Here is an 18,271-nt window from a genome sequence, read left to right as displayed (position 1 = left end):
CAAAAATGGAATGCATTCTGAATTAATGATGTTTATTTTTTTTTTAAATGTGAATTTATTTAAGTTTTTCCATTGTAGTTCCCTCACTCATACCTCTTCAAAGCAAACCTTGCAATGTCACCACTCCCGCATCTTCATACAGGACAGATAACAGTTTTAGCTAGAACGGGGCTGCACGACTGCAAAGAAACCTGGTTTTAAGCTAAGAGAAACTGCATAACCCAGGCTTCATTTTCCACAGTTGCCGCTCATCCCCAGTGATGCAGGCATGCTGGTGCAGATCTCCATAGTATGGACTGAACTGGGAATCTCACATATATGAATGGCCATAAAAAGCAACACAGTTGGAGATCAGTCGGATTCAGCACTACAGAGAAACTAAGATCATCTAAAAAAAGAAATTAAATCCAGCCCCTTCAACGTTTCCTGGCTTAGAAGGTTTATGAATATACCAAAACACCCCCCCAAAAAACCACCCAGCAATTTTAAGCTTTGACTCTGTGTTAACACATCTGTTCTCCACTGCGATGCAGGGAGGGAAGCTTTTCCTCCCGGAGCGCAGTGCAAGCAGAGTGTTTCTCTCAGTAAGAGCTGCGGGAGTTAAAATGTGCAAGAGAAGAGGAAGCGAAAGCGCTGGCAACCTTTAGGTTTTACCACATGCAAAATAACTGCAGCATTACTAATCCAGGACTCCAGCAAAATGAACTGCACCCTTTTGGGAACAAAATGATGGGTAATAAGCAAGTCTGTCCAAAGAACACAATAGAACATGCTTCACTTAGTTTGAAAATCTAAGTGTCTGCCTAAGCACCAGCCACTTAAAAAAGAAAAAAAGAAAAACCTTCACATAACAAAAAGCTGAACTTTACAAAACTAAGAGGAATTTGTGTAAGCATTGCTACAAAGGCAAAGCAGCTAATCAAAGCTATCAGAAGAGTTGTGATTTTGTCTAAAAGTGGAGCTAAGAAGCTAACAATTAAGGATAAAACTCTTAGGACAGCAATCCCTGCTTTTACAGGAAATTACAGTAAATTAACCATTGCAAAATAGTTTGTCTGCTCCCACGGCAGTGTATTTATTAGTCTAAAACACAGCACACAAATACTTACTTACACATCTGCTTGTCAATACTTGAGTATCTCACAGTACGTGATTAAGAACACGTACTACAACCCTGCGTGGCCACTGAAGCATCACCTCTGGTTTTCCAAATGGAAACCTACAGTCAATGCCCCAAAACGTATTTGGGCAAACCAACTCCCATCGCCAAACACAGCACGAAAGAAGCCGGACAACACGGCCTGCGATGGCACCCGACCACCCCAAGCACAAAGGCAACAAGCTACCAAGCCCTGTTTTCCTCAGCCCCGCGCAAGCACTCCAACCTTTCCTTCCAGAGCAAATATTTGGTCACCCAAATGGCAAGCAGCAGAGCTAGCAACACACAACAGCAACGATTGAAAAAAAAAATAAAAATCTAAACTGAAAAATACTGCTGAAAAAAAATCAAATAACCACAACAGTTTGCACTGGACAAGATGTGCACAGTCTGACGTTCTGCATTACATCGAAATCTCAAGAGCTAAGCAACTGCAATAACAATTGGGACATTTTTTATTTTCACTAGCTTGAAATTACAGCTGCAGACTATTCATTTAATATTTACGAGAACAAATATTTCAACTGCCTGAACTGTTCTGCAGACACATAGTCAAAAAATTGAAAGGTATCCAAAGATGGAAACAGACGGGGGAAATCAGTAAACGTGTTCCGTTATCTGGCATGCTAGAAACTCTGTAGAAAAACTGGAACTATGGAATGCATATATAAAAAGCATTTTATATTAATTTATTCCAAAAATTTCCACTCAAGAAATAAACAAAATTTTGCATTAAACACTTTTCCCAATTAGAATTTTCCTTCACCTATTTGATGCAAGATTTTAATTCCTGAGTCACGTCACCGTCGTGTTCCATCCCACGAAGTAACAGGGCTGATCATTTTTCCTACTCTTTCTTATAAACGGCAGCGCTGGCAAAGCAAGAGCTTTTCCTCCTCCTCCTCCTCCTCTCCTTTTTGGTGTCTCTTCCTGAAGCTTTATCAGCCTTTGGTCTCATTTTAGAGCCTTAGAAAAGCATGAAGCTTGTCTGCAAAGCAGTACCCTGGAGAAGTTAGAGGTGACAAACTGAATATGTAATATCACTGTGTGCTGAATGACAGTGTAAATGCTCTCAGTGAGGTGCAAGATGTTTTTAAGCACACTGTTTGAACCTTAGAAGATTAAGGAGGCTAAGTCAATATTTATCTTAAATTCCCTTCTTAATTGTCCTCATATATGCACGTGACAAAGCAATGAAGGGCCATTCACATTAACAGAAGTGGGGCAAATTAATACCAGGTCGTTGAATAGCTTGCACAAAAAATTCTTAGCAAGAAGTACAGAGTCCATTCTGCACAACTTCTCCGCTCCAACTGCCACGGTGGGGTTTGAGACCCCAGTTGTGGAAGCCGCTCAGTAACGCGCCCCAGAGCGCCCTGCGCTTCCTTCTCTGGATGGCACCACCCGCCCCAGAGACGCCCTTGCTGTGGACGGGCTCCGGACGCAGGGACCGGGTTTTGCTGTGTTCCATCTCAGCAGGCACATATATCATCTCTATTCTTAAAAAACAATAATCACGGATTACACTGTCTCCTCTCCCAGCAGGCTGTCGTCCAGGACTCTACAAACGCGTTGTCCTACGTCCCAGCAGATATTTACTTTTTAAAGTCACTGTGCCTTCTTGTTTTCCATCATCCTTCCTACTCACAGGATCTCTGAGACTTCTTAAAGCCAAGAGCTCAGAGGCAGATGGACTTCGTTACTTTTATACGTACGAGGCAGTTCCACGAGAGCACATAAGGAAAACTTCTTTTTTTGCGCTCCCATTTTATTTCTCGCACTTTACAACAGCAGCCCGTGATTCACCTATTACTCTCCAACCAACTCAGAGCGGGAAAAGCAACGCAACACCTGAAAACTCCCGAAGCCGCGAGGACGGAGGCCTGGCGAGGCCCCGGCCCCCCCGCCGCCCACCCCGGCTGTGCCCACACCGCCGCCGTTACAGCGGCTCACCCGGCCGTGACTCACCGCGCCTCTCGCCCCGGGGGCCCCTCCCGCAACCTCCTCCCTCCCCGGGCCGCAGGGAAGCGAGGCAGCAGCGGGCCGGGAGGGCCCCGCAGCGAGCCCCTGGAGCCCCTCCGGCTCCAGCCCAGCCGGGGCAACGCCGCGCCGACGCTGAACTTCCCCCAAGTTTTGTCCCTCCGCGCCTCAGGGCGGCCCCGGGGGCGGCCGGGGAGCTTCGCCGCCGGGGGGAAGGCAGGCGAGGCGCCAGCAGCCGCGAGGGGGAGTTCCGCCTCTCCCCGACGCCGTCCCGCGGTGAACCTCGCCCGCTGCCCGGCTTACCTGAGGCGCCGAGGGCGGCAGGCAGTCATCCCGACTGCCCCGCGCTGCCCGGCCGCCCAGCAGCGCCGGGGGCTGCCGCTTGCCCGGCGCCCAGCCGCTCCGCACCGCCCGCCCCAGCCCTGCTAGCATCGTCCTGGATCTCCTCCGGCGGCAGCGGAGACCGGGCCGCCTCCGGGCGCGCTCGGCTCGGGGCGGGCGGCGCTGGCTGCCACGCCGGGCGTGGGCGAGCCCGAGCGGAGGGCGTCTCCTCCGGCGGCCGGGTGGATATTCCTCTTGTCCTTCCCGCCAGCCGCCGAGGAGGGGCCGGACCGGGCCGGGCAGCTCCCTCCGTCCCGCTTGGCGGGGCGATCCCCAGGGCGGGCGGGGGCAGCAGCGGATGCGCGGGTGGGTGGGTGGGCGGGGGTGTCCGTCCACTCGGTGCCTCGGCTGGGCGCAACCCACCGCCCTTCACGTACAGGTGCTGTCCCCCGTCTTCTGCACCTTTCTTCTTCGTGCAATTGAAAACGGATTTCAGTAAGTGTATTTATAAATGAGATTAAGGGAAGCATAAATTTCTGTCTTACCTGAACACCTGCCTTTTATGTAGCTGGGTATTGGATAGTTACTTTCCAACGGGCCTGCTTTTGAGGAACAGGACTATTGCCACCCGCCATGTTTCAGTGGAATAAACACATCCTGGTAGCACAGAAATGAACGGCAAAGCACAGAAGGAAAGCACTCGGAGTTTGTTATTCTACAAGAAAGTTCAGCTTACAGCAGTAGAGCGATCAGCAAGGCTTCACCCTTTTCTAGTTGGTCATTTGTTTGGTATCACTTTATCCTACAGCATCTCCTTGCTCACAAATGTAGGTTTTTGTGTTCGGTACAAACCACTGAAGCACACCAGACCCATGGCAATACATCAGGGAAACGGAGGAAAGTGGCGTATTCCTCAGCTTTCGCTGCCCTTTATGGTGTTCCTCCAAAGCAACGCTGCACTAACCAAAACCAACTTCACCTGATGATGACAAAAGGATCTTAGAAACTGGGCTGTTCCAGATCTGAAAGACCGTCACAGAAAACCTCCACAACTGATTGCAGACTTGATGGCTCTGGAGGACTAAATAAGACCCCACTTGTGTCCATCCTCCGAGCGCTGGAAGGGAAAGCTTATGCAGCTGAGCTCATGGAGCCACTCATTCCCATCGCAGGGTCACTGCAATCTATTCAGGTGACAGCAGAAGAAGAGAAGTTGCACTGTTAACAGGCACTGACTCCCAAAGGCATTAAGGTGTGATACAATCCCAATTAATATTTATCATAGAAAAAATTCCCAAGTTTTATTGAAGTAATTTTCCTTTAGCTAAAGTAAGAGTTAATTTCTGGACTCATGTAACATTATTAAGCAAATTATATTAATATCCATGAAGTTGCTGAAGGTGAAATAAAGGATTAAAGGGTTAAGTATATTAATTCAAGATGGAATATTTATGTTGTCATCAAGCAGAGGTAACCAGGTCATGGTAACCAGCTTTTTTTTTTTTTTTTTACTCCTACCACATAGTAATGTTTTTATCAAAATTATCTTCTTTAGGGAGGAAAAAATCAGTATCAGGACTAGAAAAGAGATCATTTAGAATCATAGAAGTTTAGCTTGGAAAAGACCCTTAAGATCATCAAGTCCAGCTGTTAACCTACCACTGTCAACCCCACCACTAAACCACATCCCTAAGCACCCCATCTACGCAGCTTTTAAATACCTCCAGGGATGGTGACTCAACCACTTCCCTGGGCAGCCTGTTCCAATGATTGACAACCCTTTTGGAGCAGAATTTTTTCCTAATATCCAATCTAAACCTCCCCTGGCACAACATGAGGCCATTTCCTCTTGTCCTATCACTTGTTACTTGGGAGAAGAGACCAACACCCACCTGGCTACAACCTCCTTTCTGGTAGTTGTAAAGTCTTGATTAGTTTTGGTCATTGTACAGTGCTACACTTTCTGTACTCTGCTTTAAAAGTTCTTTGAGTGTTTGAAAAACCTACCCTACATTTACCTTTCACACCTTTCAAATTGCCTTATGAGGCAACTCCTGCTTTGTTCATTAAGCAACATGTTTTGTGTCTTACAATTTCCACTGTAAGTACTCACTGTTCACTGTAACTTCGGGTTTTTTCCAAGTCGTACCTCAAAATGTACCTATAATGTACTTCACTTCTAAACTAACATTATACATAATTAACACTTGACAGAAAAGTCTACATAAAACTATCATTGTGTTTATCTGTTCATACCCATCGAATACAGTAAATATAAAACCATCCTGTGAAACATCACTACGGTCACAGACACCATTAAAATAGCTATAAAACAGAGTGAACAGCAACATTTCTTGAGTGCAACCACTAAAATAAGGTCTGGACCTGAAGGCTGTTCAAGGGGACAGCTTTTAGGATGACTTGCTAGTTTCCAAACTTTTGCCTTTTTTCCCCGCCTTGTGCTTATAATGTAGTTGGTAACAAGGAGTTAGATTACGTTAACTTGAAACGAGCTTGGAATGAGCTTGCTTCTCTGAGATGCAAATTAATCTCTCCTGGTATCTGTGTGCTCTGCCAATAGGAAATGGCACTTCAAGGGGAGTGATTTGTGCATGCACAGCATCAGGGGTCTTGTCGTCGTATTATACATACATGACTGGCCTCAGTTCCAGTAAGAAAATGGATTAAGATTTAATGTTTCAAGTCATATTCTCAGGGACATTTTTTAAAGAGGAAACTATTTACTAAAATAAAACCAGATGGAGTTCTAGGGAAGCGCAAAGCTAAGGGGGAATAAGAGGGACCCTGGCCACATTGCTCCCAAGTGGCAAAGGGTCTGTCTCATAAATCTCACGGCATTGGTTTCAAATTTTTGTTGAGGTAAAAAAACCAAACAAACTTTAAGGTAGGACAGAAGGACAAAGATGATCTTCTGAATTAAGAACTTTTTCCCTGGGCAAAATATCAAGCCCCAGGAGAGCACCCCAACTCCAGACATGTCCCACCAACTCAATTGTCAGAGGCACAAAACTGCAAAAGCAGAGATCTCTCACCACAGGGAGGAACGCAACCAAAGGTGCCGTGCATCATATTCCAAATACGTTCAGAAGGGGAAGGCACACAGCCTAACTACAGGGTAATCATCTTCATTAGCCAGCTATAGGAGTCCGGTGACAAAATGAATCAGGATCCCAATTATAGGATGATGTTGCCATCACTCAAGGGAACAAATATGCTTACTGCAGTTATGATTACATGGAAACCAGAGCCCTTTTCCTCATCCTCTGTCTTGCTTGCTTCATCACAGTTCTTTTAATGCTTCCTTGTTTGTTCACAGGTACCTTTCCAGAGTTGGGGGGTAAGAGAGAGAGAGAGAGTAGGAAAAACCTGACGACAAAACTCACAGTCCCCATCTGTACCATACCAAACCCATGGCAGATAGCTTGAAGCTCTCCCCTCAAGGCAGTTCTATGCTGTCCTCCTGCAGTAAGGAGGATTTCCTCCTCCCACTTCCAGCATCCCCCTGGAACAAAACTTCCCAATGTATCTTACTTGAAAACCAACAGGTAGAGGTTTAACTATTGCATACTACAGCTCAAACCAGAAAATATAATGGAATGGAATAAAATTACGTGATACGTGTTCCAAAATCAATGTGTCTACTGAGAGATTTATTAATGAGAAGCTGCTGCAAAATCTCTCCTCTTCAGCAGCAAATACAAGCTAAGATCTCAAGCCTTGCTTGCAGAATTCCAAGTAAGGCCATTACAAGTCAAACAGCCTGAATCTTCCCAGAAGTCACAAGGATGAAACCCAAACTCATATGTTTTTGTGAAGCGAGGAGCATACAAAGTTGTCTCGCTCCTTCTGGAAATAGTAACAGCACTGTGGCTCTTCAATGTAAAGACAAACTTTTTCAGCAGGGAAAACTATGATCCCTCCCAGTGCACAGAGAGCAAAAAACTCTCTTCAAAATATAGAAGAAGAGCTCATTGCAAAATGTTAGCTCTGCCAGTACTAATATACCAATCCTTCTGCTTTTGTAAAGGAAGAGTCGGTTCAGACCTATCACCGAAGCGCACAGAACCTAAAGAAAAGCTCTGTATTTTCTATAGAGCTGTGGATCATGCCCATAAGATTTTCTAAATAAAGTGCTGGAAGGTGTAATGCCACATGGGAAAAGACCTGGACTCCAATTACAGAGATAAATTGTTACTCAAGGAATGAAGTGCTTAGACTAGGCGAGGATTGTAAATTACACTCTTATTACAGAGTTGCCAGGCTGTCTAAATTGCACTGGAGCATGAAGTCAGCAGAGCAGAGACCTGACTCGTGATTATAGGGAGGTTGCATCATCCACAGTTGTCTTTTCTTCCTCCCTCTTCTGAGACTTTTTACTGTGTTTCCTTGTTTGCTTCGACTTTCCTCTACGCTTTCTCTTGCTTGTAAATTTATCTTAGATGCATAGTAAGCAAAAATTTTTACAAAAATAATTATCACATTTAGGAACTTAACACAGGACTGACACACAGGATCACTTGATATGCACAAAAATCTCAAAAAGCTATCACAGCTAAGCAGTAAGCTATTATTCAGGTCAGGATTGCACACACAAAGATGGCTTGCACCAGGCAGGAAATCAGCACATGGAATATGGTCCAGAGCCCATCTCCCAAAAAAAGTTCAGGTTAAGAAAGAACTTGTCCAAGAGGGAAAGGCTGCAGTTGACATTTAAATTGATCCCAGTGTGATAACACAGGCCAGATCATTAGGAATTTGCCCAGAATAGCATCTACAACACAAATTGTTGTTTGAGTACGTTAATATTAAAAGTCACTGGTTCAATGTCAAGTTTGTTCTAGTTGTGGAAGGAGCATATCAGGTTTTAATTTCATGTTCCCAGTACAATTTTAGCAGCCCGTTAGGCCGTTGCGCAGCAGATCCCAACACCAGCGCACCTCTTCAGCAATGAGCCTTCCTTACAACCCCAAAGAGAAGAGCCCTGCACGTTTCCAGGTCCCTGTCACTAACATCTTTTCTGGTGGATAAAATTAAGTTTATATTCCCTGTCCCTCAAGGTGCTGAGCAGTCAAGACCTTGCAGGAACAGCCAGCTGAAACCGATAGGAATGGCTTGTATAGGGTGGCATGAATGCCGTAGGCATTCTTTGAATCTGTGCTGAGAGCTTACTTGGCTGCCCGGTTGTGAATGCCCCTGTCTCAGGACAAGTAGTCACCCAACTGTTGCCACTGACACAAAGGAGGTGGCGGGAGCACGTGGGGACAGGAAAGAGATTCCCCTTTTGGCACCATTGCACAGGGAAATCGGCCACAGCTCCAGGGAGAAATACACAACCAATGCACCCGAAAAATAAGGGCGGAGATCTCCCGTTTAGGGTTTCCTCATTCTGGAGCCATTCCAGGCCCAGCTCCTGCTGAAGGCCGGACAATCTGTCATCAGAGAGCAGTAGCACGATGGAAAAGTTCAGCTGTTCCCTCTTGCCTTGATACACCACCCGCATCGGGCAGAGCTTCGGCCGGTTTCAGGCTCTGGTTCCTTTTGCCCCAGTTTGCCACAGCGATAGAGCTCGAGTCTTGAGCTCGGCACCTGCAGCATCAGAGAGGTTAGAAACCCTGTGTTTATGTACATGGTTTTCCTCACTCAGGCAGTATTTATGACCTACACTACACCTTTGAGTGACTCATGGCTTAAAACGTGAGAACATATAAATTGAATGTCATCATTGTGGGACAGGAAGCAATGAGTGCTCAGAGCAGAGCACAGCGCAATCCTTGCGGTCAGGGGTCCTCAGCGAAACCTCTGCCCAAGTACTCAGTGCTGGTAACTGAGAGTCAGTAACAGCTACGCACACCTCGGCACACTATTCACCCAAATATGCGGAAGAGACCGTGGAATCAAGGTGAAAGAGTGGAACTGAAATAAATAAAGAAATACCTTACAGTCCAAAAACTGCCAACAGCAATAACAAAGGACTCCTCAAACAAGCATAAACACCCGTTATGCCACAGGAAGCCATGCACGCCTAGATACGCAGGTTCTGTTTGGTTTTGTTACATCATTTCACATCAGTCATTACAAACGAACACCAGAGCTGAGCCCGAACTCTGAGTCACAATCTTCTTCATTCTAAAAATTCTGACATCCCATTTTATGGAAATATTTAGGGCCCTGAGCATCCATTCCAACCCCACTCATTTCCCAAGAAAATATACTGCCACTGGTTTGTGGTAATATTCTTGGTCTGGGTAGTAGTTCTCCCTCCCTTTGAGGTGATATGTTGTCCACTCTGTTATTGTTTTAGGTTAAGGAAGAAAGACTGCGAGGGGCATGACAATTTGTTGGAGAAAAGGCTGGCTTCTAAGCCATTTTACATTTGATTGACGTAAAATTCACAAGTTAAAGCTGAAGGACATTTCTAGAGGTCCTAACTCTTGCTTCAGTAAACCCTGCAGTCCTGCCTAGATCTTTTCCATAATGTGCACAGTTTCTGTAAGACTTTGGTTGCTTCTAGTTATTTTAGAAGGCGAGTCCTAAACTCTGAAGTAAGGAGCTGAGTCTTCCTGCTACCTTACAAAACTGCCATTGAGGAGGGAAGGTAGTTCACAGGTTTGTTTTGCCTTTTTGCTTTTTAAACTTCTCCAGGAAGCCGTAACAGAACTTAATTTTTGTACCACACTTATTTAAAGAACCAGGTATTACTGTTAACAAAGTTCACTGTAACAAGAAATTAGGATGAAAAAGAGTAGAAAAGGGTGGTGATATCCCACCTTTATGTAAATCGGTTCATGCAACACCATTTGCGATACCTTGCATAGTACCAGGCACTCTATCTCAAGTATAGTCCTGGCAGGTGGTGCGAGAACAGATGGAACACTGTTAAAAATTTAAACACACCAAGAAACTGAAAGCCTTAGAAAGCAAATTAAGGAGAGGACATGGTAACAGTGTATCAAAGAAAGAAGGGTACAAAGCAGTTTGGTATTTCCTTTTCTCCCCAGCACAGGAAGCAACGATGTTCAGCAACTCTCAGAAATAAGAAAAAAGTTATACTTTTCTTCACAGGTGATTAGATTGCAAAGCTTTTCATTAGAAGAAATTATTCATTCTAAGGTCAACAATACTCAGTTATTCAGATTAGCAAAAACACCAACAGGGTTTCACATGTCAAGTTGATCCCTAAATACATCAGGCAGAGATGCAAGTCAGGGTAGGACAACCTGCGCGCTAGGGATTTCTCGCGTTTCACCCCAGACCATCGGACAGCAGTCACTCTCAAAGGAGGCAGGATGCGGGAGCAGGTGGATGGCACTGCCGCTCGACGATCTAGCTGCGGTTTGGCAGCGATGGAGCAGCTGACAGACCCCTCGTGCGCTGCTTTTCTCAACGGCTGCGATCCTCCTGCAGAACCAACGCACCCCATCCGCACTGCTAGAGGTGCCACAGTCACGGGTGCAGAGGCACTTGCCACTCTTAAATTTTCCAAATACGTGTTTGGAAGGCTGAAAGATTTCGTGCTTGGTTCCCAAGAATAAATTATGCTTTTGTGTAAACAAAGTACTTCTGGAAATTGGATGGGGGAAAGGGGAGAGCTTGGAAACTCAAATTGCCTTTTACTTTGAACAAAAATAGAAGGCACTTAGAAACAGTCACATCACAAGAAATTGCTAAACTCCAACATCTGGATAGACAGCCAAAGCACCAGTCTTTCAGAAGCTAGGCACGTTCTCAGCAAGCTGGCTGAAGACACCCAGCACACACACCAGTGGTTCCAGTTCTACTCTTACTCCTGGCTTTCCCTAAGCTCCACCCCAGACAACGAAGGCAGCGTATTCAGCCACCAAAGAAAAGCAGAAAAAATTCCTTAGCTACAGATGATTGCTACACATTTTGGGGTTTTTTTACTTTTCTTGGCTTTATCATTAGGGAAGCATCAGGGAATTTTTAGTAACATTTTGTATTCAGAAAAGCTGGGATTTACAGCCTGTAGAATTTGTTTGAAGCATCCTATCTACAGCAGTTATTAACAAAAGACAGTATTTTCCTTAATTATTTACTAACATTAAAATAAAATCTTCTGTTAATTTTTTAAACACTTTTTCCAAACAGTTTATGAGAATAACATTTCCTATGGCTATCAGATTACCAAGAGGGTTAATTATCACCAACTCTTCCTCATGGCTGAAGATTCTTATGCCAGTAAACGCTTCACTCAAGAATCCCACAAAGCCTCAGTGTCTCACAAGCAGAGACTTTCTACTTGTGTTGATAAACAGAAGGAAAGAAATATTATATTACTTGCTAGCCAAACAGTACTTCCTTCCAACACTCTTGACCTTTTTTAAAACTGTCATTTTTCTTTTAATGGTAACATGATTAAGGGTGTAATTGGAGATCGGTATTTGCTGATGCCTCTAGTGTGGTGGCTTTAAGAAAATACCAACCAGCAATTCATAAAGGTGGACAGGTGTAAGAAAAACAAGATTAAAAACTTCATTCTCCTTTTTTTTTCTAAAACAGGTTCTGAAATATTTCCAGGAGTTCTGTCATCTCTATTTATCTTCTGTAAAAGTGTGCATGATTGGTATTCTGAATTAGGCAGCCTCATCACTTTTGCTAAGGACTTTCAGAGGAAAGTAAGAAATTCTGTGAAGTATTCGACATTTTCTAGTTATCAAAATTGTAAAGGAAAAGACAAAGGCCCTGCAAGTGGAAATCAGTAAGAATTCAGGATTGAAGCACAAATTGACGAAGCACCTATAGTGTGGTTATTTGGTTTTTCATTGCTCTCGTAATAATCGCTTTTACATGGCACTAATCGTGTGAGAATTCTCTTGCTATGCTCAAACCATCAGGATGCCTTTGGATTTTTCACAAAAAGGCAAACCAAAGTGTTCTCAAGAGAGACTTCAAATCCCAGTTATTCGCAATAGTTGTAACCACCCTTTGCACATTCCTGCATCTGAACATAACGTCACGTCAGTTTAAGTAAAGGCATGCAAGGCTGCATTTTTAATTTAATTTGCTAGAATTTTTAATTCTAGGAACTGACAGGTAAAGAAAGATACATCAGTAAGTCAGCTCACCTTTACAGTTCCCAACACAACTGTACCAAAACCCCCTGTTACGCTAAGTCTCAGAATTACGTGGGTCCAACAGGCATTCCTATTACAGTCTTCTAGTTAGAACTTCACCTTTGTGATTCTGAAAGAATTATATTCTACATCATTTATGAAAAAACTGAGAAGCAACAGTGTATGTAGACACCCCTCCACCCTTTTTTAGAACAGAGGAAACTACCAGAAAGAATTACATAACAGATTTAATATTATTAAAATCTGACAAACTGCTTTTAAACAAAAAGTCACTAAAGTAATTTTTGACATAGTAACTGACATGTATTTGGGGTATTCCATAAATTCATCACCAGTTAGACCCTCAGACCTCCAAACTTGCTATTGCTGAAACTGGCTGCTAAGCTTTTGTGGGGTTACATCCTGCCCACCATCAGAATACAGCACTGAAACAAAATATACTTTAAAACTGAAATAAAAATGAGATCTTTCAGGACTCTTCTCCATGAGTTAATACTACTAACTACAGAAATCAGCAACTAAGGTTGTAATCATTCCCTCATAAACTCACTTCTGGCCCATACCTTGAAAATTTTGCATAAAATTCTTAAAATGTATTTGGCCTGAAAAAAATTAAGACTCCACATTTAAAATTATTGGAGAGCCCTTGATTCTCAGGATCACTAACAACTGATTGTGGCTTTTTAAAAACAACAATAATGGCAAAACCGTCTTTTCAGTATCTGACAAAATGTACAGAAAATCAAACAAAATCACCCACACCCAGGCATCTTTCCTCCATTGCCATGAAGCTCTACATCAAGATTAATGAATAGGCTTATTCTTAATGAGCTCAAGAACATAATACAGAATCAAGCTTAGTGAGAATTCTCTGGGAGCTGCATCATGTGTCCTACCATTGTAAGAGCTTCCTGGACTGTAATTTTTCCAACAGGAACTTCCATACTACTTGGCAGAAGAGATACAAGATGTTGCTTTTAGAACTAAGATGTGGAAAGGGATGCCCACTGTCAGTATTTAAAATGCATTTGAACTGATTCCCCAAAGACTTACTTAGCTGGGACTGGGAAATATTTTCCCCAGCAAATCTTGAATTTCTCATGAAATAGGCATGATTTATATTATGCAGTGTTGAAGGCATTTTGGGAAGAATTCAGTCCCTAAAATGACTAGGCATCCTCTTTGGACAATTCAGCACTTTAAATAAGTCCCTTATCTCTCCTCCAAAATATTTCTCAGGCAAAAAGCTTGTTGAGCTTCACAGCGCATCCCTTGGTAAGGGCTCATCTTTTGGCATGCATCTTCTGGTACAGTGGTGTGATCCAGTCATAAGTAAAACTGTCTTTTAGATACTTTTGCCATACTTACAGATACTCTATAGTTCAAAACACTAAAACCTAAGATGTTTCAAATTCAAGATACTTCTATGAGATTGTTGTCTTACGATTTAAACTAATGATCAGTCAGAATGGAGATGTGCTCTGTAATTAGTAAAAAATAACTAGATTCTCTGGGCTGTGTAATAATTTTACTGAACAAATAGCTCTCAAGATGTACTTTTCATAATTTTTATATACAAAACCCATAGAAGAATAAAGCTTTAAGTAATGGTTTATACAGAATACGTTGCAATTAATCATGGCATAGTATGTTCCCAGATATTCAATACCAAGCTCACAAGTCAGAAGCATCTGTCATGGGGCATTTTAAAAATTGTAACATGCCTTTCTCGTCTTTACAATTACAAATTATTTTTAAGATGCACCACTGTTCAGCGTCTTCACTTCGCTTTCACCCAATGCAAATTAATCTACAAACAAGTACTGAAATCCTGGAGGTCTGATTTAGGGACAACATTCAGCATCGCCTCAGACATTTATTACATGATAAATCGATTTACTAGATGGAAAGTTTCTCTTAAGTAATCTTTGGGTAACTTGAACACATTTAGTTAAGGACAACACACAAATTTAACTTATAAGGTGTCTTCTCCAAACAATGAGTTTGTGCTAACATGCAGAATAACACCACTTGCAGAAATTCATTAGTGCAGCTTTTAAAGCATTTGCAAACCATAACTAGTACTTTTTTCCTTGACTATTTGATTCAGGGGCTATGGCAGTTAAAATGCAACATTAGCATTTTCAAGGCTTCTTTAAAATAAAATGTAATCATACTAATCATCATTTACTTTTTTGTACTTAACTATTTCATTGTAGTCACATTTCATTAAACCAAAGTTCAAAATAATAAGTATGAGTGGTTGTGCTCTATGGATTATTTCTAATATGCCTCTAAAAAAAAAAAAACCAAAAACAACCAACCACCCAAAACCATCCCAACTTAACAACTAAATTTAAAAATCCGGGATAAGTCTACAAAAAAGCCCAAACCACTGAGTTACGAAAACACTAACAAGGACAAGGTTTGAGAAAGATGCAACAGTGTGATCACATTTTGAAGTTGGACATTTTAAAGCCTTTACTTTCACTGATACAAGGTAATTAATTTTTACCTCTCCTCATCCTTTTTTTTTTTCCACAGCAGAAATCAAATCATCAAGTGAGAGTGAGTGATTACCCATGCTTACTCTAAATGGCAGACAACACAAGTTACAGAAACCTGGACCAAGACTACAGTAGTTTACAAAATGTAAACCAAGGTTAACAGATATACCTTCTTTAGGATAATACATAGGAAGAGTTTTAGGAACTTTATATCAATAGCTCATTTCAGATTATGCATTATTTTCCCCTCCCTTCCAGAAGTCTGTGAAATAAGGTGGTAAACATGTTCTCACCAATATTCAGTTCAGTAAGAGTTTAGTTGCAAAAGGATTATACTTGCATCAATATAAAAACACATGATAAAGCAAAATATTTTTAATTAGTAACCCAATCATAAATAAATTCACCTAAAATTAACAGAAGAAGCAGCTGTGTTCTTTCTACATGGATACATTTTTTAGCATGTTTTAATAGTCAACTTCATTGTCTAGCCTGGGACAAAACAATTCATCATTGAGCACTCAACAATTCTGCACACTGAGCTAAGTCTTTTTTTTTAGTTACATTTTTTACATTTTCTTTACAAATGTAATACTTATGTACATTATATATCTTATTTCTACAGTTGATGTACTTTACTGAAACTCTACAACTTTCACAGGGAATTTGCTGAAGTCTTTAGCAATCATTCCTTTTAAAAAGAAATTCATATAAACAACCAACATACAGCACTGCCCTTTGACATCTCTGTTAAGAATTTGGATCTGGAAGGGCTACTATAATAAATGTAAGAAAAAAGGCTTTACCTAATTGTACATTTTGTTAAGAAATATCATCCCACATAGCTACATAAATTCACCAGCTTGCAATAAACAGAGCACCATACCGCTGCACAACTGGAAACACGTATAAATCAATTTAAAGTTTACTAGTGAAACAGCTTCATCATTCCTAGCACTTTTAGACTGAAGTAAATCTGCAAAATTCTTTTGGAAATGTATACTTCATTAACTGTAAAGCTTCCAAAACAGTGCTGGTCACTGTATATTGTGAAGAACAAGCATCCACTTTTGTAACTTCCCATATGCTTCTCTCGGCCCATGCTTCCACCTGAAGTCAGGATTTTTCTTCTATTTATTCCTTGTTCACTTACAAATCTGCTGTTGTATATTAAGTAAGAATTCATAATATGAGAAAGCTGCTTCTGTCCGATCCTCAATTAAATGCTGAAAAAAATCTGTTTTGGCAGGGTTCTCATCTCTGAAAGGAGAGAGGAAGGCATTTTAGTCCAAACATTGAGCAAAAAATCCACTGTAAATTCAAGTAGAAACATAAGTTGTAATGAATTGCTTATTGTCCTTTGGAGTCTAGATTCAGTCCATAGATACTACAATTGCAAATAATCCAAAGTTTAGAATAAAACCCCTGAAGTTTCTAATACACCATTAAATAGCAGCATCTTTTTAAGAAGTATAAAATAGTAGAAAAGTGAGTGAAATAGCATTTAAAATATTTTGTAGAAACACAAAAATGAAAACAAAGATTTTGTTTTAGAAGTTAACAAATATGCGGTGGCAATAAATTCAAGAGGGTTAAATTAAATCCTGATAAAGATTAAAAAAACCTGGAAAATCTACATCTCTGGTTACATGTAATCTCAATCCCCTCCCCAGTTTTTCTTATTTAGCAACAGAACAGAGAAGGTAAACATGTCAAAGACCTAGTATCCAAAATTATTGCCCCAATAAAAATTTGCTGGGACACAGCAAATATTTGCTGGAACACAGTCCTCTACTGGTATAGTACAGTGTGCAGTAAAGTTCTTGCTATTTACTCCAGTCTCTCAGCACTACTTGTAATTCAAGCAGCAGCCACAACGCCAACCATTGAAGAGCTTCAGTCCTATGTTTAAATATTATTTATCTGAGTAAGAAAGTCATCATACTCCCTAAAATGGGATCTCTCATCAGGCTCAGTAAACTGAGTACTCTAGAGAAGACAAACATAAACTCAGGTATAAACATTTTATAGAATTTAAACTTCTTTCAGCAGGCCATGGCTTGAAAAGGCTTCAGAACTTGCCTCATATGTCATAAATCAGCTGCTGTTCTATAGAGCTTAGTAATAAATATATATAATTATTAAACCATCTACAGATTATTAACCTTACTTGAATTTTTTTTATATATGTATGTATCGAAATTATAAAAGCTATACCAGAAGTTAACCTGGTTAACCCCACTGATCATAAGGATATCCAATGCTTTAGTATATTCTTAACAATATAAAAATATGCAACTAATTCCTACCAATAAAACTATTAGTAACTGAATTTGCACTAGATGACCTCTGTTGCTGAGGGATTTTAGATATACTAGTACTATATCAATGGGAAAGAAGATGCTACTCAGTTTCTTACAGGCCAGATATTCACACTTTTCATCAGTGTCAATTAGAAATTGTAAATACAAGTTGCCAATAATTATTCAGTATCTACAGAAATACTTACTTTATTACTTGAAGAACTGGACTTAAAGGTCTACTGTCTCTAAGCCAAGATATAAAAGATCGTGTCCTTTCTGAAGACAGTGCATCTACTTCAGGAAGCTGTGTCTGGTTGAAGGTAATTGAAAGAAGTCATCATCTTTTATTATCAAAACTATTCTAAAAAAAAAATAGATCCTGATAGTTGTAACATGACCCAAGCCACAACTTCTATTAAGAAATTACTGACCATGGATTACATATACACATTTTTCCTTCAGCTTAAAGTACAAAAATTCAGTAATTCTGTTCTGTAGGAAGCAGTATATCTTTAACTTAAACTGCCTGTTAAGTGCAAAAGATTTTTAGAAAGCAAGCTTATTTATAAAGTCATCTTTTCAAAATGCTGCTTTCACAGTTTTCTTGCCTTATCTTCCCCTGTCAATCAAGTTCCTACACATTGCATTTTGCATCACTGAAGAGTTCAACAAAACATGAAGAAGTGAAATCTAAATTGTAAGCAAATTTCAACGCAAAGATTATACTGGACTATTTAGTTCAGGAATGAGCTGAAAAAAAAGAATTCTAAAAATCTGAGCCATTCATCAAGCTAAGTATACCAACTCTTAGGTTAATGTAACCTTTTATGACAATTAAAATGACATAGAAGAATTGATTACAGATTTAAAAGTAGTTCCATTGCTACC

At 41.1% G+C, this 18,271-nt stretch overlaps 2 protein-coding genes across 4 annotated transcripts in view; both read right to left on the bottom strand.

Moving 5' to 3' along the window:
• Positions 1–3,765, bottom strand: part of MCUB (mitochondrial calcium uniporter dominant negative subunit beta) — a 53,036-nt gene extending 49,271 nt beyond the window's left edge. Inside the window, exon 1 of the mRNA XM_054824567.1 lies at positions 3,443–3,765. Coding sequence (XP_054680542.1) covers positions 3,443–3,571 — 129 coding nt within the window. The 5' untranslated portion in view covers positions 3,572–3,765. The remainder of the gene's footprint in view (positions 1–3,442) is intronic.
• An 11,263-nt stretch (positions 3,766–15,028) lies between these two features.
• SEC24B (SEC24 homolog B, COPII coat complex component) overlaps positions 15,029–18,271 on the bottom strand; it is a 51,016-nt gene continuing 47,773 nt past the window's right edge. For all 3 annotated transcript variants that reach the window (XM_054824561.1, XM_054824563.1, XM_054824562.1), the window contains 2 exons: positions 17,590–17,693; positions 15,029–16,340 (listed from right to left, as the gene is read on the bottom strand). In XM_054824561.1, the coding sequence (XP_054680536.1) occupies positions 16,226–16,340; positions 17,590–17,693 (219 nt within the window). In that variant the 3' untranslated portion in view covers positions 15,029–16,225. The remainder of the gene's footprint in view (positions 16,341–17,589; positions 17,694–18,271) is intronic.

Source organism: Grus americana, chromosome 4, assembly GCF_028858705.1.
Source record: "Grus americana isolate bGruAme1 chromosome 4, bGruAme1.mat, whole genome shotgun sequence".
Lineage (NCBI taxonomy): Eukaryota > Metazoa > Chordata > Aves > Gruiformes > Gruidae > Grus > Grus americana.
The sequence above is the reverse complement of the archived record's forward strand: the minus strand, read 5'-3'. Positions and strand labels throughout refer to the sequence as shown.